The sequence below is a fragment of the Loxodonta africana genome, chromosome 13 (genome assembly GCF_030014295.1).
Source record: "Loxodonta africana isolate mLoxAfr1 chromosome 13, mLoxAfr1.hap2, whole genome shotgun sequence".
NCBI classification, from domain to species: domain Eukaryota; kingdom Metazoa; phylum Chordata; class Mammalia; order Proboscidea; family Elephantidae; genus Loxodonta; species Loxodonta africana.
The window spans coordinates 91,956,502-91,979,997 of record NC_087354.1 but is presented as its reverse complement, the minus strand read 5'-3'; the positions used below and the strand labels follow the sequence as shown (position 1 = coordinate 91,979,997).

General features: G+C 38.9%; 1 protein-coding gene across 2 annotated transcripts in view; it reads left to right on the top strand.

Annotated features, from left to right (window-relative positions):
• Nucleotides 1-9,471: 9,471 nt before the first annotated feature.
• Nucleotides 9,472-23,496, top strand: part of MARCHF1 (membrane associated ring-CH-type finger 1) — a 118,093-nt gene continuing 104,068 nt past the window's right edge. The window contains exons 1-2 of one of the 2 annotated variants that reach the window (XM_023558453.2): nt 9,472-9,742; nt 10,017-10,784. In XM_023558453.2, the coding sequence (XP_023414221.2) occupies nt 9,552-9,742; nt 10,017-10,784 (959 nt within the window). In that variant the 5' untranslated portion in view covers nt 9,472-9,551. The remainder of the gene's footprint in view (nt 9,743-10,016; nt 10,785-23,496) is intronic. The other variant, XM_023558454.2, reaches the window with a different exon arrangement.

Here is a 23,496-nt window from a genome sequence, read left to right as displayed (position 1 = left end):
CCCTACATACATGCTACCATATATCATATGATATATATCATAAAAGTACCATTTACCCAAATGAGATCACACTACATACAATTTTAAAGCTTGATTATTTTCACTAAAAATATGTCCTATAATGGTGTGTGCATGAGAGAGACAGAGAGATGGAGCGTGTGTGTCTGTGCATCTGTTGTATCTCATTCTTTTTAAGGACTTATTAGTTCATCGTCAATAATTAATGAACTTTTGGGTTGTTTCCAGTTTCTTGCTATCACAAACAATGCTCTGGCAAACATTCTTGTATATATGCCTTTGGGTAATTGTGCAAGTGTTTTAGCAAAATTAAATCCTATGAGTAGAAATTCTAACTTAAAAAGCATAGGCATTTTATATTTTAACAGAATTTACGAAATTGGCCTCCAAATACACTCTACCAATTGATGCGAATTTCAACAATACATTACGTTGGTTAGTTTCTCCACCTCAGCTACACTAGGTATTAGCAATCTTTTTAAAGTATACAGATCTGATAAGTGAAATTGGTACCAATTTCAACTCAGTTTGTACTTGTTCGTATATTGAAATTGAACATCTTTTTCATGTGGCTTTTTCCCTGAACTACCTGCCTGTGTGTTTACTCATTTTTCTGCAAGACCAACCAAATTTTCTTTCTTGATTCGGGAGGGATCTCTGAATGGTAGAGAATTTAGCTGATTCGCTACCACATGTGTTAGAAAATATGACATTATTTATTCTTTGAGTCTTGTTTTGGGTGAAGGGTTGTTTACATGTGAGCATAGGTGTCTTTTTATAAATTAAAAGTTTTTATTTTTAAATTATCATGCTTGTCACTCTTGCCCTATATTAATTTTTTTCTTTCATGTCATCATAAGAAAGCGATTCCCTCCACAATGTAATAAACATGTTCAATTATTATTCCTTCTCACATTTTTATGGTTTAACTTACTACATTTAAATCTTTCAGTACTTAAAATTTATTTAAGTGTGAGCAGTAATGTAGGGATCTAGCTTTACATTTTTCCAAATGGCTAGTCATTTTTCCTAATGCAAGTCATTTAATCACCTTGCTTTTTCCACTGATTTGAAATGCAACCTTATTATGTACTAAGGTGTATATATACATACACACACACACATATATATTTGTTGTTGTTCTTAGGTGCCTTGGAGTAGATTCTGACTCCTGGCAACAGTATTACAACAGAACAAAACACTGCCCAGTCCTGTCCATCCTCATAACTGCTGCTATGGTTGAGCTCATCGTTACAGCCACTGTGTCAGTTCATCTTGTTGAGGGTCTTCCTGTCTCTCATCGGCCCTCTACTTTACCAAGCATGATGGCCTTATCCACGTACTGGTTCCTACTCATAACATGTCTAAAATACATGAGATAAAGTCTCACCATGCTTCCAAGGAGCATTCTGGATGTACTTTTTCTAAGACAGACTGGCTTGTTCTTCTGGAAGTCCATGGAATATTCGATATTCTTTGTCAACACCGTAATTCAAAGGCATCAATTCTTCTTTGGTCTAGCTTTTGCATGAATACGAGGTGATTGAAAATATCATGGTTTGGATCAGTATCACCTTAGTCCTCAAAGTAACATCTTTTCTTTTCAAAGCCTTAAAGAGGTGCTTTGCAGCAGATTTGTCCAACGGAATGCTTCATTTGATTTCTTGACTGCTGCTTCCGTGGACGTTGACTGTGGATCTAAGTAAAATGAAATCCTTTACAGCTTCAATATTTTCTCTGTTTATCATAATGTGGCTTATTGATTCAGTTGTGAGGATTTTTGTTTTCTTTATGTTGAGATGTAATCTATACTGAAGCCTGTGGTCTTTGATCTTCATCCATAAGTGCTTCAAGTCCTCTTTGCTTTCAGCAAGCAAGGCTGTGTCATCTGCATATCAAAGGTTGTTAATGAGTCTTCCTCCAATCCTGACGCCATGTTCCCCTTCATATAATCCAGTTCCTTAGGTAACTTGCACACAGATTGAATAAGTATAGTAAAGGATATAACACTGACACCGCCTTTATTGATTTTAAACCACACAGTATCGCCTTGTTCTGTTCAAAAAATGGCATTTTGGCCTATGTACACGTTCTGCATGAGCACAATTAAGTATTCTGGAATTCCCATGGTTTGAAATATTATCCATAATTTGTTATAATCCACACAGTTGCATAGTCAGTAAAACATAGGTAAACATCTTTCTGGTATTCTCTGCTTTTAGCCAAGATGCATCTGATGTCAGCAATGATATCCCTTGTTCCCTGTCCTCATCAGAATCCAGCTTGAATTTCTGGCAGTTCCCTATACATGTACTGCTGCAACCGTTTTTGAATTACTGTCAGCAAAATTTTACTTCGTTTGACATCAATGATGCTGTTTGATAACTTCTGCATTTTGTTAGATCACTTTCTTTGGAATGGGCACAAATACGGATCTCTTCCAGTCAGTTGACCAGGTAGCTGTCTTTCAGATTTCTTGGCATAGATGAGGAATCACCTCCAGCACAGCAACCGTTTGTTGAAACATTTCAATTGGTATTCCCTCAATTCCTGGAGCCTTGGTTGTCATCAATGCCTTCAGCGTAGCTTGTACTTCTTCCTTCAGTATCATCAATTCTTTGTCATATGCTACCTCCTAAAATGGTTGAATGTTGACCAATGCTTTTTGGTGGAGTAACTCTGTATATTCCTTCCACCTTCTTTTAATGCTTCCTATATCATTCAGTATTTTCTAGGTAGAATCCTTCAGAATTACACCTTGAGGCTTGAATTTTTTCTTCAGTTCTTTCAGCTTGAGAAATGCTGAGCATGCTCTTCCCTTTTGGTTTTTTAACTCCAGGTCTCTGCACATTTCATCATAATACTTTGTCTTCTCAAGACTTCTTTTGAAATCTTCTATTCAGTTCTTTTACTTCATCATTTCTTCCATGCAATTTAGCTACTCTACGTTCAAGAGAAAATTTATGTATGATGTCCTATGTCATTCTTTGGTCACTCATTTGGTGTTTGGTCATTAGTGTTCAATGCATCAAATCTATTCTTGAGATGGTTTCTAAATTCAGGTGGGATATACTCAAGGTTGTACTTTCGCTCTCTTGGACTTGTTTTAATTTTCTTCAGCCTCAACTTGAACTTGAATAAGAGCAATTGATGGTCCCTTGTGGGGTTGGCCTCTGGCCTTGTTCTGACTGATGATATTGAGCTTCTCCATTTCACAGATGTGGTAAGTTTCATTCCTGCATTTTCCATCCAGTGTGCTCCATGTGTATAGCTCCCATTTATGTTGTTGAAAAGAGGTATTTGCAATGAAGAAGTTGTTAGTCTTACAAAATTCTATCATGCAATCTCTGGCATCATTTCTATCAAGGCCATAATTTCCAGGTGTCAATCCTTCTTTGCCTCCAACATTCGCATTCCAATCACCAGTAATTATTGTGTATCTTGATTGCATGTTTTATCAATTTCCAGACTGCAGAAATTGGTAAAAATCCTCATTTTCCTCCTTTTCGGCATTAGTGGTTGGTGCGTAAATTTGAGTAATAGTTGTATTAACTGGTCGTCCTTGAAGGTGTATGTATATTATCCTATCACTGACAGAGTTGTACTTCAGGATAAATCTTGAAATGTTCTTTTTGACAATGAATGCAAACACCATTCCCCTTCAATCTGTCATTCCCGGCGTAGTAGACCATAAGATTGTCTGATTCAAAAAGGCCAATGTCAGTCCATTTTAGCTCACTAATGCCGAGCATATCAATCTTTATGCAGTCCATTTCATTTTTGACAACTGCTAATTTCCTAGATTCATGCTTTGTACGTTCCGTGTTCTGAATATTAATAGATGTTTACAGCTGTTTCTTCTCATTTTGAGTCATGCCACATCAGCAAATGGAGGTTCCGAAAGCTTTATTCCATCCACATCACTAAAGTCTACTCTATTTTGAGGAGGCAGCTCTTCACCAATTGAATTTTGAGTGCCTTCCAACCTGAGGGGTTCCTCTTCCGGCACTATATCAGGCAACGTTCCACGGCTATTCATAAGGTTTTCACTGGCCAATTTTTTCAGAAATAGACTGCCAGGTCATTTTTAGTCTGTCTTAGTCTGGAAGCTGGACTGAAACCTGTCCACCAATGGTGACCCTGCTAGTATTTGAAATATCAGTGGCAAAGCTTCCAGCATCACAGCAACATGTAAGCCAACACAGTACAACAAACCGACAGATGGGTGGTGGAGATACACACACACACACACACACACACACACACACACACACGTATGTATGTATTTCTCTGCTCTCAGTTCTATTCCAAAGATGTATCTCTTTTTTTGCCACACATATTCTTCTAATTTCTGAGGGTTTATACTATATTTCAATGTCTGGTATGGTTACTATTACCCTCCTACTCCCGCTTAGTTTTATTAAAGAATTTTCACAGCTTTTTTTTCATGTGACTTTTTTCAGCTTATGTTTCAAACAATTTTATCATATTTAAAAATAAAACACCCAGTTGGGATTGTATCACTCAAACTAAACTATCCCTTTCTCCATCCCGTTGCATCTCGGACATATCAAATCCTAATTCTTCTCCCTGCTTACAGTCATTCCTGGACCTTCCAATTCTCCACTGCCATGGCAAGTTTTCTAATAGCCCAAATTTAATCATTTCCATTTGCTGCTGAATATCTGTCAATTAATTTACATTTTTTGAGGGTGCGATTCAAACTTTTCAATATAGCATAGGAAACTCTGTCTACTTCTTTATCCTGACTTTCTACCACTTCCTGCCTTGCTCTCTGCCTCTCCTCCAGTCACTACAAAACTTCCTGTAGCTCCTGTACCAAGACATGTCCTCTCTCCTCTGGGATCTTACACATGCTTCTCCCTGTCTGGCATACTCAAACTCACCCTTTCTAGGTCAGGCATCATTTCCTCTGGGAAATTTACCATTAACCCCTGCTCCACTCTACAGTAGATGCTCTTCTTTCACCATAACTTCCACTACTGGACTCTATCAGGGTATAGACCCATGGTGGTGCAGTGGTTAAGAATTCGGCCACTAACCAAAACGTTGGCAGTTTGAATCCACTAGCCACTCCTTGGAAACCTTATGGGGCAGTTTTACTCTGCCCTATAGGGTTGCTATGTGTCAGAATCAACTTGATGGCAATGGATTTTTTTGTTGTTGTTTGTTTTGTTTTTGTCAGGGTACACTAGATTGTATTAAAATTTCCAGTTTGCTTATATCTTTCCTTCACTAAACAGGAAGTCCCTCCATGGAGCTATTTCTTTATTCTCATAGCCCAGTATAGTATCTATTACATCATAGACCCTAGTTCACATTTGTAAATTAAAGTAGAATTCATTTTATTTCAGTGGGTTTCCATAATAACAGTCTGCTGGTCAACAAATTCCGGTCTTAGTTTAGGTGCTAACTTAGTTCGATGTAGGTATTTTATCAGGGAGGTGACCCGAGGTACAACAACAAGAAGTGGAAAATTAAGGCAGAGAAAGGGGAAAAGCCAATAAAACGTATACTCATGAGCTGGTACAACTGGGCCTCGATGCTGCTTCGAATTCTTTGAGAAATTCTCTGGAAGTCACCTCAGAATTGTCCTTTTAGAAACTGGAGAAGTTGGGGCATTTGTTCACTGACTCCAGTTCCAGTATTGTCCTCAGGGGCTTTAACTTACCCCACGCCTTCAGGCTGTGTCAGTGTGAAGTGACACAAGGGCACATGACACCAGAAAAGACCTGGGCAGAGAAACAGAGGCACAGGCACTGATGGGGAAAGCAGTCAGCGCATAGGTGAACTTAGAGGAGGACCAAGGGTATGGGCTGGAGATCAACAGTACCTGCTACAGTAGCTCGCCAGCAAATTAAACATGTATAAGCTAACACTGGATTTAAGCTATTTAAAGATTGTTTATGGGCAACAAGGAATGGCTTCTATTCTCTGCAAAATACTTAAGGGTTATAGACATAAAAACTACTTGATTCAGTGTCATGCTAGGCCAAAAACTCTCAAAGAAAAGCTGCATTAGAAATGTTTTTTAATGTCTGTGCTGTTATTCACTGATAAATCCTTTTCCCATTTTAAAACATATATTTGCTCAGACCTGTGAGATTATAAAAATTTGTCCTATTATGATTATATCTGCTTATAACATCTTTGCTTGTACATTCCAATCAGCTCTGACACACCATTAAATAGCCATGGATATCCCTTATGATGCTCAGTACAGAGGGTTCACATCAATGATAATTATCACTTATTATTAGCATCACATCAATGATAATGACTCCACTTTGGGGCTGCGTTGCTCTTTTAAAGAAGATGTTTAGTAATGAACCTCACAGATACTCTTTACTCAGTGCCTATTGTATTCAGAGCTCCTCACTGACCACAGTAGCTGCACTCAGAACAGGAGGTGCACAGTGAGTGTCACAAAACTTACTGTTTACAGAGCAGAAATGCTCATATTTTATAAAATTAGCTATATGTATATTCCAAGGATGCAGAGTGAGATGACGTTAATCTGTGGAAAAAAAAGAGTTGAAGAAAGTGAGTTTTGATACAGAATATTCAAGAAATTAATCAAGCATGGCCTGATGTTTGAAGATGAAAAAAATACACAGTGTTCATGAATTAGTAGATAGTAGTCCAAAAAGTGTAAATCAAAAACATGCAGATGTTTGTCTTATGGTTATTGGGAGATAAACGGCTGACGATAAAATAAATTGTATTTGGTAATTAAAAAAAAAGAAAATTCTTTGTTTCACAGTATATCTAGTTTACTATGTTGCCTTATGGATGTATTTGAACGAACGGATGAACAGATAGGCAAAAAAGTGAGCAAATACGTATTAGTATATGCCAAACTACAATGTGTAGTATACTAGTACGGTATACACCATATACTAGCTTATGATACCAAATTATCTAATTTCTTCCTTACTATGCTTAAAGTTGAAATTTCTAACCTCATTTTATAGAGAAGGAAGAAGGCTCAAAGATGAAAAGTAATTTGCCAAAGTTCACAACAGGTGGCAGAGCCTTGACTCAAATGCAAGTTTCCATGGTTTAGTCCATTCTTTTCCACACAATGCAATTCTCAGTAATTGTAATAAGATCTTACTCCTGTTTTAAAACGTGCCTTTATATTTGTTGTAATGGAGTAATTGCTGTCAAGCCTGCTGTTGTCCATACTGGCATCAAAAACACTGACTGTATGTAATATTTTTCCTCCTAGAAACAGATAATAAAAAAGTAGAATAGAGAATAAAGAGATGTTACCCCTTTAAAAAAAAAAAAAAGCACGCAGATGTATGGCGGTGTATTAGAGCATGTTGAGAGTGTCATCCTTTCTGTGAGCACACTGGAATATTTTAATCACTTCTTTACTAACTGTTGTTTGACTTTAAGTGAAAGTTCCACCTCCTGTAACAGCTTCCTGTGGCTACCATAACAAAATACCACAAATCTGGGGGCTTAAAACAACATGAATTTATTATAGCTCTGGAGGTGAGAAACCTGACTCGGTTTCACTAAGCTAAAAATCAAGGTGTCCGCAGGGCTGCATTCCTTCTGGAGGTTCTAGAGGAGAATCCATTTCTTTGCCTTTTCCAGTTTATAGAAGCCGCCTGCGTCCCTTGACTCAGGACCCCTTCCTTCATCTTCAAAGCCAGCGGTATAACACCTTCTCTTCTTTATGACTTCTCTCCCCAACCTTAGGTCTTTTCTCCTTCTGTCTCTGACTGTAACTCTACTGCCTTCCTCTTAGAAAGCCACGAGTATTTGTCTCACCTAGATAATCCAGGAGAATCTCCCCATATCAAAATCCTTAACTTCATCACATCTGCAAAGTCACTGTTACCATGTAAGGTAACATATTCACAGGGTCCAGGGATTAAGATGTGAACACCTTTACCAGTTAAATCAGTTGTCATCAAGTAGACTATGATGCGTGGCCACCCCGTATGTGTCAGAGTAGAACTGTGCAGAGAGTTTTCAAAGGCCGGTTTCTCAGAAGTAAATCATCAGGCTTTTCTTTAGAGGCACCTCTGAGTGGACTCTAACCTCCAACCTTTCAGTTAGTAGCTGAGCAAGTTAACCATTTGTACCACCCAGGGACTCCATGGACATTTGAGGAGACCATTACTCAGCCCGCCACCCCTCCTTTTGAAAGTTTTTCTGACCTCTTGAGTTAGGATTAGTTTCTCTTTCTCTGTATCTCACAACTGTCTGTGTATATCTCTAATGAGGGAATTTGTAGAATGATTTTGAAATTTGAGGTCAGTCTCTCTACCGTTACTGTTATTTTCTTGGAGGCAATATGGTGTATTGCATCTACACAATCAAATAGGCCTGAATCTGGAATCATGACTCTCCTGGTTTCCTCCTGTGTGAAGGAAGAGAAGCTGTATTGCCTGGTGGATAAGAGAACAGATGTTGGACCCAGATTCCTGGTTCAAATGTCTGTTCTACCACCTACTAGTTTCCTCATCTGCAACATGAAAATACAGTATTTACCAAATAAGGTTCTTGTGAAAATCAATGAATAAATATACTAAAAATGCTTAGAAGAGTGAATGGCACATAATAGTCACTCAAAATTATTAGTTATTATCATTTTCCACTTATGAGATTATTGTAACAATTAAAGGCACAGTGGATTCGGGCACCTCACAATGCTTGGCACACAGTAAATTCTCAATAAATTCCAGCTTTTCATTTATTATCATCTTCATCTGTGTTAAACATAAAAGGATAATGAAGTTGAATACAGTGAAGAAGATGTTGTTCTTTCAAAGTAGAAATTGAGTGAAATGTGCTGAACATTGTACCAGTAATCTGAATCGTTTCAGACTCTCTTAGACTCTAGGTGCCCTGGTGGTACAGTGGTTAAGCACTCAGCTGTTAAATGAAAGGTCAGCGGTTCAAACTCTAGAGAAAGATGTGTGTCAGCCTGCATCTGCAAAATTACAGCCTCAGAAACTCTCTGGGGCAGTTCTACTCTGCCCAGCGGGGTCACTATGAGTCAGAGTTGACTCAATGGCAACACCTTTTTTGTTTTTTTAATACTCAGTATGGTAACGGTTAAAAGATATGAAATGTCTATAGTGCTGTGATGGATAGATTTCATTTGTTTCAATGGCAAGTAGTAACAGCAATAACTATAGGCTTTTAAATACTGCAAAATATTTCCAAATATATTATCTCATATGATCTTGACCTAAATTAGTGTTAACTCCAGACAGTGTCACTGGCTAGTTGATTATTCTGGCTTCCCAGATTATTATCATTCTTGTGATATAGGATCTTCAAGTGCTACCTATTTGTTTCAGAGCAAATCGAGCCATTCAACTCAAATGTTTACAGTAAGTAGAACAGGAATTGTCTTCCTCTCTCACAAATGAAGCAACAGCAAAGTGGTACAGCTTCTCAGCTGTTCCAAGTTCCTCAAACAAGTTTTACTTTTGCAAACCAAACGCTCTAACTTCCTGTATTCTGTGAGCTGCGTTATAAGCAACATGACTGGCAGCCACATTTGTTGTAATTTTTTAAATATGTGGAAAACAAATAAAATATCAACTATGTATTACGTGAACCAAGATGCCAAATTATCTAACTTGTTTCTCCAGGCAAGCAGCCCAACGACAGGAACAGCTCCCAGGAGCCAGTCACGGTTGTCTGTGTGTCCATCTACTCAAGACATCTGCAGGTGAGTGCTGAGCAAATGATCCTGTTCAATAGTTCTTTTAGACCAGTGTGTTATATTCCTAGTTTATGTTCTGAGAATGTGTGGCTCTTGCTTCTGCCTTACGTTGTCCATGGACAATTTAAACTGGCTTATTTTGTTTCCTTTATTTCATTTTCTTCAGTTGATCTTTATTTACTAACTTCAGTCCATACTCTCATTTTCATCTTTTTCTCTGTTTTTCCATGGCTCTCCTCTCCATTCCCATTTCTCATCCTCTGCCTGCTGCTTTGTCCAGATCTGCCATCTTGCATGACATGTCAGAAGATGCATTTGAACATTATACCCCTGTCGTGGTGCTGAGCTCTGCTAGAAAGGAGTCTGGTAAGAAACCATTAAAACAGAGGCCTAGGAGAAGGAAAAGGGCCTCAGAGAGATATGAGCATGCAGACGAACAAATGGAAGGGAGGAGAAATGATATGAACCTCCAAATCTTAAACCCCAGCTGGAGTGAGCTTCATGAAGATTCTTCAGATTCATCTTCCACAGATGAGAGTCATTGGATTCAGGCTAAAAGAAGAGCCCAAGTTAAGTTCAGACTGTCACGAAGGAGAAGGATAAATAATAATAGTAAGCCTTGTAGAAACTTGGGTGTGCCTTCCCCACCTAAAAGAACTGAACTTACTGATTTGGGAACCAAAGTTACAAAGCAACAAGGGCAGATCGAATGTGAGAGTTGCTTTATAAATCAGCGAAGAGGAGAAGGCACAAGGCTCCAAGAATGCAATCTTTCCCCGCCTAGAGAATCCTTTGAAATTAAGAGATACTCAAGGATTCATGAGGAAAACAAAGGTAGACACCACCAGAGAAACTCTCGGCTCTTGCCTAGTCTCAGGCAAAATGCAACAATCAAGAAAAGACTTTCAGAGAGAGATTCCAGCACTGAAATATTGGATGTTCCAGAAGCTGGCGAGCATGTGGATGATTCAGGGCTCCGGGTGAATAACTCTGTTCAGGAGCCTCCTGCCACCTGTGATGATGGGTCTGATAGTTTAGAAGTATGCAGGTCAGTCACTACTGAGAAAGACTTGATGTCCTATAACTGTATTTCTTTCCGCTGTGAGGTAGGTGTGTGTTTGACACCTACTTCCCAAACAAGACGTGTATCCATATTGCTCTTTGTGATTATTAAGCGAAAAATGAGAAAAGGCGGGTATGAGAAGAAGAATGCAGAGGTATCCATGGGTTTGCAAGCTGTTGCAGAATAGCATTAGATTTCCCCTTCTCTTTCTTTTAACTGAGGGAACTGAGAAACTAGGTGAGTCTTAAACCCATTCTAGTTAAGACAAGCATAGCGGAGGAAATCTGAATGAGAGTATATGAACCTCGGACTCTTCAATGAAAATAGGGTGAACTGTTAGCCCCCTGCCAGAAAGATATTCAGGGCTTGGACCCCTTCAGGTCAGATTTTTGTATCAGAAAGATTTCCTCTGCAGCTGGTGCTAATTTCTTCTCCAGTTGTCCGACTCAGCAGAGGGATTCAAGGCTGGAAGGACACAGAAACAGGGTATGGACATATCAGTGGGGTTACTGGAGCCTTTGGGGAAGAAGACCATATTAACTAGTCACGTAATAAAGGGTTTCCACTTGCAGAAATTTCATAGCTTATGAGACTGCTTACTTGCTCTTTTTACCCAACAGCATACATTTCAAAAGAACTGTAGGAATATCCATGTTGGTGTGCATAAATGAGACAATTTTAAATAAAACAAGTATGTTTAAATTCTCATATAACACCAAATCATTTAAGTTGATTGGATTTTGTCTGGGAACAAGTGAAGTTTTGTCGTACAATGCTTGGTAGTTTGGGTTTGCTTTCTTAAAAGTTGAAGTTACTTTATAAACATATATGGTCATTTCATGTGAGTCAGGTGACCCAGAGAATGCCGTCCGTGGCACAATAGGAGAAGAATTAAGCTCCTTATGTGAATCACACTAGAATGATATATTTCCCTGAAATGTTTCTAAGATGGTCGTTCATAAAATGTCCATTATTTTGTTCAACAAATATTTATCAAGCATCTCTTATGTATCGGGCATTATTCTAGACATGGAAAACAGTGCAGTGCAAAAGAACTGTATCGTTTCTGCTGCCAGAGACCTTACAGTCTAATGGAGAACACAGACACAAAAAAGACTATTTCACAATTAATACCTAATTACAATTGTGTAAGGAATGTGGGAGCATATGACAAGGAGGCCAAACCTACTTAGGGAGATCAGAGAAGAACTCTGAGGAAGTGAGAAGCAGACTGAGGCTCAAAGGATGACAGGAGTTGATCAAGGAAAGAAGTGGGGGAGGGGCATCCAGGCAGAGAGTGCTAATAGCACGAAGTCAGGGAAAGAGAAGGGCTTGACAATTCAGGGAAGTGAGAGCCTGCTATTGTGGCCAGGGTGTGGTGAGTGAGGGGCTGGGTGGTGGAGATGACAATGGGGAGGTGGAGAGGGGCCAGGACATACAGGGCAATGTTAAACAGGCCCAGGATTTTGAGCTCTATTTTTGAAACATTAGGATTTAAAAGGGAAGTAGTGCAATTTGGTTTTTATTTTAGTGTTTCTTTTGTACACGATTTTCGCTGAAAGAGTGGGCTAGTCTAGACTACTACTTCTGTTTCTAGTGTAAGAAATCCCCACTTGCAACCATCTATTGTCATTTCCTAAATCTGCTTCCAGCATAATTAAATGAAAGACAGCCAAAGGAGCAAGTAATGGGTTTAACGGCTATTGGAGACAAAACGATGCTTGCAATTAAAATCATAGTGACTGGCTCTCCTGTCTTAAAAGCATTGTTCTGGAGGAACATTTCCAAAGACAGGGTATTTAACCTTGACTTCTGTCAATGAACGTGCAATCAAAGGGACTATAGGTATTATTTCTTGCTGTGGGTTATCATCAAAATATACTAAATGAATACCATAAAAAAAAAAAAAAAAACAGAGGCAGCATATTATCCAGATGCTCAGGATAAAAAGTGGTAACAGACTTGATTCCCTTCCCTTCCCTTAAGTAGCCTATTATCGGGCGGGAGGGATTGAGAATACACCTGAAAAGACAAAAGCTCAAGATACCACAGGATAAATATGAAAACAGTGGTAAATAAGTAGAAATATTGAAGGAATTTGAAGAGAAATCCCTAAGCTGGGACGATATGGAAACTCCTCAAGAAGAAGTGGGACAAGAGATGAGAAAAGGAGAATTTAGATGGGCAGAGATGCACGGATGATGTTCCAGGCACTCCGGCAGGGGAAATGAATACCTTTAGCCCACACAGGGATAAGGGAATGAGCAGTGTGCATTTAAGAACTTTGTGTGAACATGTGTGACTAAGTTGGAAGATTTGCATAGATTAATAAGAACTAATTTAAAAAAAAAAAAAGGTGAAGAAAATGTCCATAGCCTTCCAAGGCATTGAACTCTGTCCCATACATCTGTGTTTTAAAACTGTCTCAATGGGCCTCTTGAGTTCTAAGCAGGCTGCTTCAGAAGTTGAGGGCAGTTCAAGGGGATCATGCTCTTTCCAGCCCACCTTCAACCAGAGAAGCTTCAGGATCATCTCTTATCCAGTGGGGTTCTACATATTTCTTAAAGAAAAAAAAAAAAGTTCCACTGCAAAAGAAAAGTTTTTATTACGGAAAATCCTTTACTAAATGAAACAGGCTTGATGAAGGGTAACATAAAGTAGTCACCTGTGTTCTCGAGGATGTACTGGCAAAGAAAGCTGGATTTCAGACAATAGGCTGTGATATGATGGAAGCATTTTACCATGAGGTAAGTAGGATTAGGATAAAAATGAGCAATGGAAGGAGGGAATGAATTGCATAGGCACTCCACCAAGTGAATAACCAAACCAAACCAGTTTCCGTCTATTCGATTCTGACTCTTGGCAACCCCATACGCTGCAGAGCAGAACTGTGCTCCACAGGGTTTTCAAGACTAACTTCTTAGAAACAGATCGCTAGGCCTTTCTTATGGGGTGCTTCTGGGTGGGTTCAAATAGCCAATCGTTCAGTTAGTAGTTCAGAACTTAACCATCTGCACCACCTAGGGACTCCTACTAAGTGAACAGGGGCAATCTAGATATTTGGAAGTTGTGACAGCGTAAGACAGACGAGTCAAGGATGACTGCAAAACATGGAATTGGCAAATGCTGGTGTTACGGACGATGGCAGGAGAGGTCAAAGAGAAGTGGGGTACAATGACATTCCAAGGTCAGGAGAGCAGTTAGGACTGGATCTGTCTAATTTTTCAATTATTAATGAACTATACACCCCCGACACTAAATAGTTACACACGTGTGCAGTTGTCTTTAACGTGATGTATAAGCCCAGGGCAACAGCACAAAGACATTAAAAATCTTTGCAAGGAGGACATAGAGATTTGGAAATCATTCTCAGAGAGGTGATGATGATGCTTAGAAAGCGAATTAACACTCTAAATGAGATCACTTACAGGAGCAAAGCCACCAAATGGACACAGCTCGAGCCCCAGGGCCCCCTGTGTAAGCAGGAAGATAGCCCGTGAGAGAAGAAGCGGTCGCATATGAGCAGGCATCCCTGCTGCTGCAGAGGCAGGACCAATCTTAGTCACAACCGCAAAGCAGAAGAGCTTCCGAGCCCTTTCCTCTTTTCTGTTCCTGCCAGTTAGACCCCTCATGGATCCTCTTTCCCACCGTCATCCAGGCCCTATTCAGAAAAAGTGTCTCCATTAGATGGAATTTAAATGATAGTGCTACTATAAGGTATTTCCTTACTTAAAGCAAAATTATATTTAAAAAAAATAGATCATGTTATCCCCTGATTGAAACTTTTCAATGGCCTGTTAATTGTCCTTAGTGGAAAGTTCAAAATCTTCCATACAATTTACAAGTCCCTGTGTGGCCTATCAGATCTGCCTCTCCCGTTTCAATGTCCATCAGTAACAAAGATCTATTCAGGCTGCTAACAGAAAGACTGGAGGTTCCAGTCCACCTAGAGACACCTTGGAAGAAAGGCCTTGAAATCTACTTCAAAAGAATCAGCCATTGGAAACCCTACGGAACACGCCTCTGACACACATGGGGCCGCTGTGAATCCCAACTGGTGTTATACGCGCTGGTCAGTTTCAGTGCCCTGAAAGTGCCTAGGGCCTGGTATGCCTTCATACTGGCCCCTCTCTGCCCTTTACCAAATTAACTTCTAGTCATTCTTCCAATCTCAGCTTAAATGTCGTACCTTTAGGAATACCTTCCTGATACCCTTGCCATCACTCAGGCCTCCTGACAGTCACTCCACAGCATAAACTTTAATTGCTAACATTTAGTTATTTTTGTGATTAGTTGTGTCATATTTGTTCACTGCAGTACCTAAAGTGCCTAGAACCATGCCTAGCAGGTAGCACAAAGGCAACACATTGTTTTTTAATAAGTTTTTGTTGTTAATTGCAGTCATGGTCACCTTACGCGTAACAGAATGAAACATTGCCCCACCCTGCACCATCTCCATAACCTTTGACACGTCTGAGCCTATTGTTGAGGCTTTTGTGTCCCCCTATATCACTGAGCGCTTTCCTCATTTTCGCTGACCCTCTTACTTTACCAAACATGATTCCTTTTCTAACAATTGGTCGTTCCTTTGGCATGTCCAAAGTAAGCATGACAAAGTTTCACCATTCTCACTTCTAATGAGCATTCCAGTTGCATTTCTTCTAAGACTGATTTGTTTGTTCTTCAGACAGCCCATGGTATCTTCAATATCATTTGTCAACACCACTATGCAAATGCACCAATTCCCCATCTGTCTTTTTTCATCGTCCAGTTTTCATACGCATGTGAAGTGATTGAAAAGACTATGGCTTGAGCCAGGCATACTGTAGTTATCAAAGTGACATCTTTGCTTTTTAGAACTATCTTTTGCAGCAAATTTTCCCAATGCAATACACCCTTTGATTTTTTTTACTGCTGCTTTTAATAATTAGATTTAGGCAAAGTGTTTTTTATTAAGGGGGTTGTTCTTAACATGTGAAATCGTAGCACTAAGTGGAAGATTACCTTACCTGTTATAGAACCAGCAAGTAAAGAACACTCCATCCCAGCAGATCTCAAACCTTAGCACGCACCAGTATCTACTAGAAAAAAAAAAAAAAAAAAAGCCAAACCCACTGCCGTCAAGTCAATTCCGACTCATAGTGACCCTACAGGACAGAGTAGAACTGCCCCATAGAATTTCCAAGGAATGCCTGGCGGTTTTGAACTGCCAGCCTCATGGTTAGCAGCCGTAGCTCTTAACCACTACTCCACTAGGGTTTCCATATCAACTAGAAAAAATAGAAAAAAAAAAAAATTTTTTTTTTTTTTTTTGCCTGCTTAAAGGCAGATTGCTGGACCAACTCCAGAGTTTCTGATTCCCTATGTCTGGGCAGGGCCCATGACTTTGCATTTCTAAAAATGTTCCCAAGTGATGCTGATGCTGCTGACCTATGGACAACATTTTGAGAACCACTGCTCAACACTACAAATACTCCCGTACTTTAGGGGGAGAGGGGAGAAAGAAATTGAAAGGATATCAGGGAAGCCAAAGTCTGGGTGTTTATCATTTTCTGTAATATTATCAATGCAGACACCAAGCATAATTAGATTACTTTCCTGGACTTCACACTGTCATACCAGTGTGCTGTGGGTTATGTCATTAAAACCATGGGCTGACAAAGTCCCAGCTTTACTGGGAACACCCATGTCCTGGATTAGCTGTCATTTCCCTTCAAACTCACTTCCTCATCCTAACTACTCACTTTTTTTTAAAATTGTGCTTTAGATGAAGATTTACAAAGCAAATTAGTTTCTTATTAAACAATTAATACACAGGTGACATTGGTTGCCAACTCCATGATGTGTCTACACTCTCCCCTTCTGGACTTTGGGTCCCCCATTACCGGCTTTAATGTCCCCTCCTGCCTTCTCATCCTTGCCCCTGGGCTGGTGTGATCCTTTAGTCTTGTTTTGTTTTATGGGCTTGTCTAATCTTTGACTGAATGGGGATCCACAGGGGTGACATCATTACTGAGCTAAAAGGGTGTCCTAGGGCCATACTCTCCAGTCTCTCAGGGTCAGACCAGTAAGTCTGATCCTCTTCTGTGAGTTAGAATTTTTTTCTATATTTTTCTCCAACTCTGTCCTGGGCCCTTTACTGTGATCCCTGTCAGGGCAGTCAGTGGTGGTAGCCAGGTACCACCTCGTTGCGCTGGACTCAGTCTGGTGGAGGCTATGGTAGTTGTGGTCTATTAGTACTTGGACTAATCTCTCCCGTCTTTGATTTTCTTCATTCTCCCTTGCTCCAGTCGTGATGAGGCCAGTGGAGTATCTCAGATGGCCACTCACAAGCTTTTGAGATCCCAGACGCTACTCACCAAAGTATGATGTAGAATATTTTCTTTATAAACTATTATGCCAACTAAGCTAGATGTCCCCCGAGACCATGGTCCCCAGCCCCCAACCCAGTAATTCAGTCCCTCAGAGAGTTTGGATGTGTCTGTGAAGCTTCTGTGACCTTGCCTTGGTCAAGATGTGCTGACTTTCCCAGTGTTGTGTACTGTCTTACCCTTCACCGAAGTTACCACATCTATTGTCTAGTATTTTTCCCTACTCACCTCTCCCTTGACTAGTAACCATCAAAGATTGTGTCTTTCTGTGTATAAACCTTTCCATGAATTTTCATAATAGTGGTCTCATACAGTATTTGTCCTTTTGTGGTTGACTAATTTCACTCAGCATAATGCGCTACAGATTCACCCATGTTGTGAGACGTTTCACAGACCCATCATTGTTCTTTATTGTTGCATAGTATTCCACTGTATGTACCATAGTTTGTTTATCCATTCATCTGTTGATCGGCAGTTGGGTTGTTTCCGTCTTTTTGTTATTTGAATAATGGGCGTACATAAGTCTATTTGTGTGATGGCTCTCATTTTTCTAGGATATATTCCTAGGACTTGGATAGAGAATTGTATGGTATTTCTATTTCTAGCTTTTTAAGGAGGTGCCATATCATTTTTCAAAATGGTTCTACCATTTTGCATTCCCACCAGCAGTGCATAAGAGTTCCATTGTCCCTGCAGGCTCTCCAGCATTTGTTATTTTCTGTTTTTTCTTTTTTTTTTTGTCCTGGCAGTAATGTCAGGGTGAGGTGATATCTCCTTGTAGTTTTGATTTGCATTTCTCTAATGGCTAAAGATCTCGAGCATTTCCTCATGTGTCTGTTAGCCACATGAATGTCTTCTTTGGTGAAGCATCTGTTCATATATCCTTTGCCCATTCTTTAACTGGATTGTCTTTTTGTCACAGAGGTGTTGGATTTTCCTACCGATACTGGAGATTAGACCTTTGTCAGATTTGTCATAGCCAAAAATTATTTCCCGGTCTTAGGTGCCCTTTTCACTGTTTTGGTTAAGTCTTTTGATGAGCATAAGTGTTTACTTTTTAGAAGATCGAGTTATCTAGCTTATTTTCTGGTGTTTGTATATTGTTAGTTATGGTTTGTATCCTATTTATGCCTTGTATTTTTTTTTTTTTTAGGGCCTCTGCTGTTTACTGTATTTTTTTCTTCTATGATCTTTATAGTTTTTGTTTTATGTTGAGGTCATTTTGAATTAGTTTTCGTGTGTGGTGTGAAGTATGAGTCCTGTCTGGTTTTTTATGGAAGGACATTTAGTTTTACCGGCACCATTTGTTAAAAAGAGTGTCTTTTCCCGATTTAATAGAATCTGGACCTCTGCTGAAGATCAGGTGACCGTAGGTGGATGGATTTATACCTGGGTTCTTGGTTCCGCTCCGTTGGTCAGGGTGTTTGTTGCTGTTCCAGTGCCAGGCTGTTCTGGCCGCCCTGGCTGTACAGCAGGTTCTGCGGCCAGGTAGCGTAAGTCCTCCTACTTTATTCTTCTTCAGTAGTTCTTTATTATCTATGATCTCTTTCCTTTCCATATAAAGTTAAGGATTAATTTTTCCATCTCATTAAAGAATGCTGTTGGTACTTGGATCGGGATTGGACTGTATTTGTAGATTGCTTTGGGCAAGAATTGACATTTTCACAATGTTGAGTCTACCTACCCATGAGTATGGTATGTTTTTCCATTTATGTAGGTTTTTTTTTCTCTTGGTTTCTTGCAGTTGTGTTTTGTGGTTTTCATTATACAGGTCTTTTTCATCCCTGGTTAGATTTATTCCTATGTAGTTTATTTTTTAGGGGCTGTTAAAAACGGTATTGCTTTCTTGATTTCCTTTTCCTAGTTCTCTTTTATTAATATGTAGGAATCCAACTGATTTTTGTATGTTTATCTTGTATTCTGCTAGCCTGCTGAATCTTTCTATTAGTTCTAGTAGTTTTCTTATGGAGTCTTCTGGGTTCTCTTTGTACAGTATTATATCATCCACCAATAGGGACAGTTTTGCTTCTTCCTTATCAATTTTGGATCCCCTTTATTTTTTTTATTTTTTTGCCTTATTGCTCTAGCTAGGATTTCCAGCACAATATTAAATAGTACCAAACCAAAAACCAAACCCAGTGCTGTCGAGTCAATTCTGACTCATAGCAACCCTATAGGACAGAGTAGAACTGCCCCATAGAGTTTCCAAGGAGCGCCTGGTGGATTCAACCTGCTGACCCTCTGGTTAGCAGCTGTAGCACTTACCCACTACGCCACCAGGGTTTCCTGTTAAATAGTAGTGGGGATAAAGGGCATCCTTGTCTCGTTCTTGCTCTCAGCGGGAATGTTTTCACCCTCTTTCCATTAAGAATGATGCTGGCTGTTGGTTTTGCATAAATGCTTTTTATTATGTTGAGTAATTTCCTTTCTACAGCTATTTTATTGAGAGCTTTTATCAGCAATCAGTGTTGAAGTTTATCAAATGCCTTTTCTGGGTGGACTGAAATGATCATGTGATTCTTTTTGTTGTTGTTTTATGTAATGGATTACATTGAATGATTTTCTAACGTTGAACCATCCTTGCATACCTGGTAAAAATCCCACTTGGTTGCAGTTATTTTTTTTGTATATGATGCTGAATTCTATTGGCTAGAATTTTGTTGAGAATTTTTACATCTATGTTCATGAGAGATATTGGTCTGCAATTTTCTCTTTTTGTGGTGTCTTCGCCTGGTTTTGGTATCAGGGTAATGCTGGCTTCATAGAATGAGTTCAGAAGTATCCCTTCCCTTTCGATGTCCTGAAATAATTTGAGTAGTACTGGTGCGAGCTCTTCTCTGAGTGTTTGGTAGACTTCTCCAGTGAAGCCATCTGGGCCAGGGCTTTGTTGTTGTTGTTAGGAGGTTTTTTGTTTTGTTTTGTTTTAATTACCTTTTCAATCTCTTCTCTTGTTATGGGTCTGTTCAAATTTTCAGTCTCAGTATGTTTCTAGAAATTTGTCCATTTCCTCTAGGTTTTCAAATTTTTTGGAGTTTAGTTTTTCATAGTATTCTGTTATGATCCTTTTTATTTCAGTTGTGCCTGTTGTAATGTCCCCCATTGCATTTCTTATTTGGGTTATTTGCCTTCTCTCCTGTTTTTCTTTTGTCAGTTTGGCCAGTAGTTTGTCAATTTTGTTGATCCTTTCAAAGAACCAACTTCTGGTTTTGTCAAGTCTTTCTATTATTTTTCTGTGGATTTCTTTTGCTGTTCTCTGTTTGTTCAAGTTATATAGCTATTGTTTTGATTTTGTCCCTTCTTTTTTGATGTGTGCATCTATTGCTATAAATTGACCTCTGAGGACAGCCTGTGCTGTGTCCCAAAGGTTTTCGTACGATATCTTTTCATTCTCACTTGATTCTAGGAATTTTTTATTCCATGTTTGATTTCTTCTATTAGCCAGTGGTTTTTAAGCAAAGTGTTATTCAGTTTGTATGTATTCGATTTTTTTTTCCTTGCTCTTCCTGTTATTAATTTCTTCTTTTATGGCATTGTGATCAGAGAAGATGCTTTGTGTTATATCAGTGTTTTGGATTTTGTTGAGGGTTGCTTTGTGGCCTAAGATATGGTCTATTCTGGAGAATGTTCCATGTGATTTAGAAAAGAGTGCATGTTTTGCTGGTGTTGGGTGGAGTGTTCTGTATATGTCTATGAGGCCAAGTTGGTGGATTGTGGACTTTAGATCTTGTGCATTTTTATTGAGTTTCTTTCTAGATGTTCTGTCCTCTACTGAGAGTGGTGTGTTGGAGTCTCCTACTATAATTGTGGAACTGTTTGTCTCACTTTTCAGTGCTGCTAAAGTTTGTTTTATGTATTTTGGAGCCCTGTCATTAGGTGGATAGATATTTATCATGGTTATGTTTAGGGTGAATTGTTCCTTTAATCATTATACAATGCCCTTCTTTGTCTTTTATGGTGAATTTTATTTTAAAGTCTATTTTATCTGAGATTAGTATCACCGCTCTTGCTCTTTTTTGTTGCTATTTGCTTGATATATTTTTTCCATGCTTTATTTTTAATACATTATGTCTTTGTTTCTAAGGTGTGTCTTTTGTAGACAGCATATTGATGGGTCCTGTTTTGTTATCCATTCTGTCACTCTCTGTCTCTTTACAGGAGCTTTAAGCCATTTACATTCAGTGTGATTATTGACAGGTGTGAGTTTATTGCTGTCATTTTATAGTACTTTTTTTGTGTGTGTGTGTGGTTCTGATATTTTCTTTGTTCCTCTTACTCTCCCGTGCTGATTTCCTTTTGTTTGTGGATTTTTTTTTCACTACTTTCATTTTTGTAGATTTTGTGTTTACTGAGACTTTATGTTTCTCTTCTTTGTTTTGATGAGTTGGATTGTTCACTTTCTTTGTGGTTACCTTGAAATTTACCCTTATCTTCCTAAGTTTAAGCCAGTCTTTTATTACTTGATATCACCTTCACTTCATCTCCATTTAAAAGTTCTACACCTACACCATTTATTCCCTCTTTTGTTGTTCTGATGTTGTTGTCATTTACAGATTGACCTTTCTGGTTCCCTGTTGAGAATCTTTTAGTTTTGTTTTATCCTTGAGAGTTCATTACTTAGGTTGTTATCTGGCTCTTGCTGTCCTGTGTCCTTGATTCAGGTTGTTGTCGGATGTTGTTGATTCTTTAACTGAAGGACTCCCTTTAATAATTCTTGTAAGTTTGGTTTGGTTATTACATGTCCCTTTAATTACTGTTTATCTGGAAATGTCCTAATTTCTCCACCATACTTGAGTGAGAGTTTTGCAGGATATATTATTCTTAGTTGGCAATATTTTTTTTTAAGGTTTTATATATGTCATTGCATTGCCTTCTTATGTGCATGGTTTCTGCTGAGTAATCAGAGTTTACTCTTATTATTTCTCCTTTGTATGTGATTTTTTTTGTTTTTCTCAAACTGTTCTCAGGATTCTTTCTTTGTCTTTGCTTTTAGCAAGTGTGATTATGATATGTCTTTGTGATTTTCTTTTGGGTTCTATCCTCTTTGTGGTTCATTGAGCTTCTTGGATGGTCATCTTTTCATCTTTCATAATATTAGGGAGGTTTTCCATCAGCAAATCTTCAGTGATCCTCTCTCTGCCTTCCATTTTCTCCCCTGTTCTGGAACTTAAATCACAACACATATTTTGCTTTTGATTGTGTTCCACATCATTCTCAGGGTTTCTTTATTTTTCTTCATTATTTACTCTGCTTTTTCCTAAAATAAAGTAGTATCCAAGGATTTGTCTTCAAATTTTGCTGATCCTATCTTCCATTGTTTCAAATTTGCACCTAAAATCTTCTATTGCATTTTCCATTTCTGAAATTTTGTTGTTTATACTTTGGATTTCTAATTTCTGTTTTTTCAATTATTTCTAGTTGTTTGTTTATTTTGATACTTTGTTCCCGTATTGTTTTCCTGAATTCCTCCATTGCTTTGTCTGTATTTTTCGATTTTGTCTGTATTTTCCATAATATTGTCTATATTTTCCTTATTTTTGTCTGCACTTTCCTTCATCTCTCAGAGAATGCTGAATATTAGTGTTTTGAATTCCCTATCAGGTAGTTCCAGTGACTTTTCTTCTACTGGACGGTCATCTGGTGTTTTATTTTGGTCACTTTCTGGAGCCATCCTAGATAGATAGATAGATAGATAGATAGATAGATAGATAGATAGATAGATAGATAGATAGATAGATAGATAGATAGATAGATATATGTTTTGATATTGTCTACTGTCTTCAGGACATTCAGAAATTATTTTCTTCATTTATTGACTGTAGATTTATTTGTTTTACCCTGCTTTCTGTTTCGTTTTTTTTTTTATTTGGTTATGCCTGAACAGGAGGGCTGGGTGTGCTTTGTTGCTTGCTCATCTGTGGGCATGATACTTCTCACCATCATTTCTAGGTGGGCAGGACAGTCCTTCAGCTATGGTGCAGCAGGGCAGGTCCAGTGGGGCTATGGGGCACATACGGGGACCAATGTGGTGGGGCCAGTGGGCAGTGCAGGGTGGGGATCTTGTGGTCTATGCTGGTGCTGCTTGGGTGCACGATGCTCGGCACATGGTGCAGATAGGCAGAAGGGAAGGGAGAGGATGTGATGTGTGGAGCTAAGTGGGTCACAGAAAGAAGAGGCAGAAACAGAAGCACAAAAATGATGGAAAAAAGAGAAAAAAACTAAATAAGATGGAGGTGCAGTAGGATTCAGCAGGTGGAGGCATGGCAGACCTGGCAAGTCTGTGTGCTGGTGGCTCTCTAGCCATGCAATGTGGCACAGCCTGTTAAGAA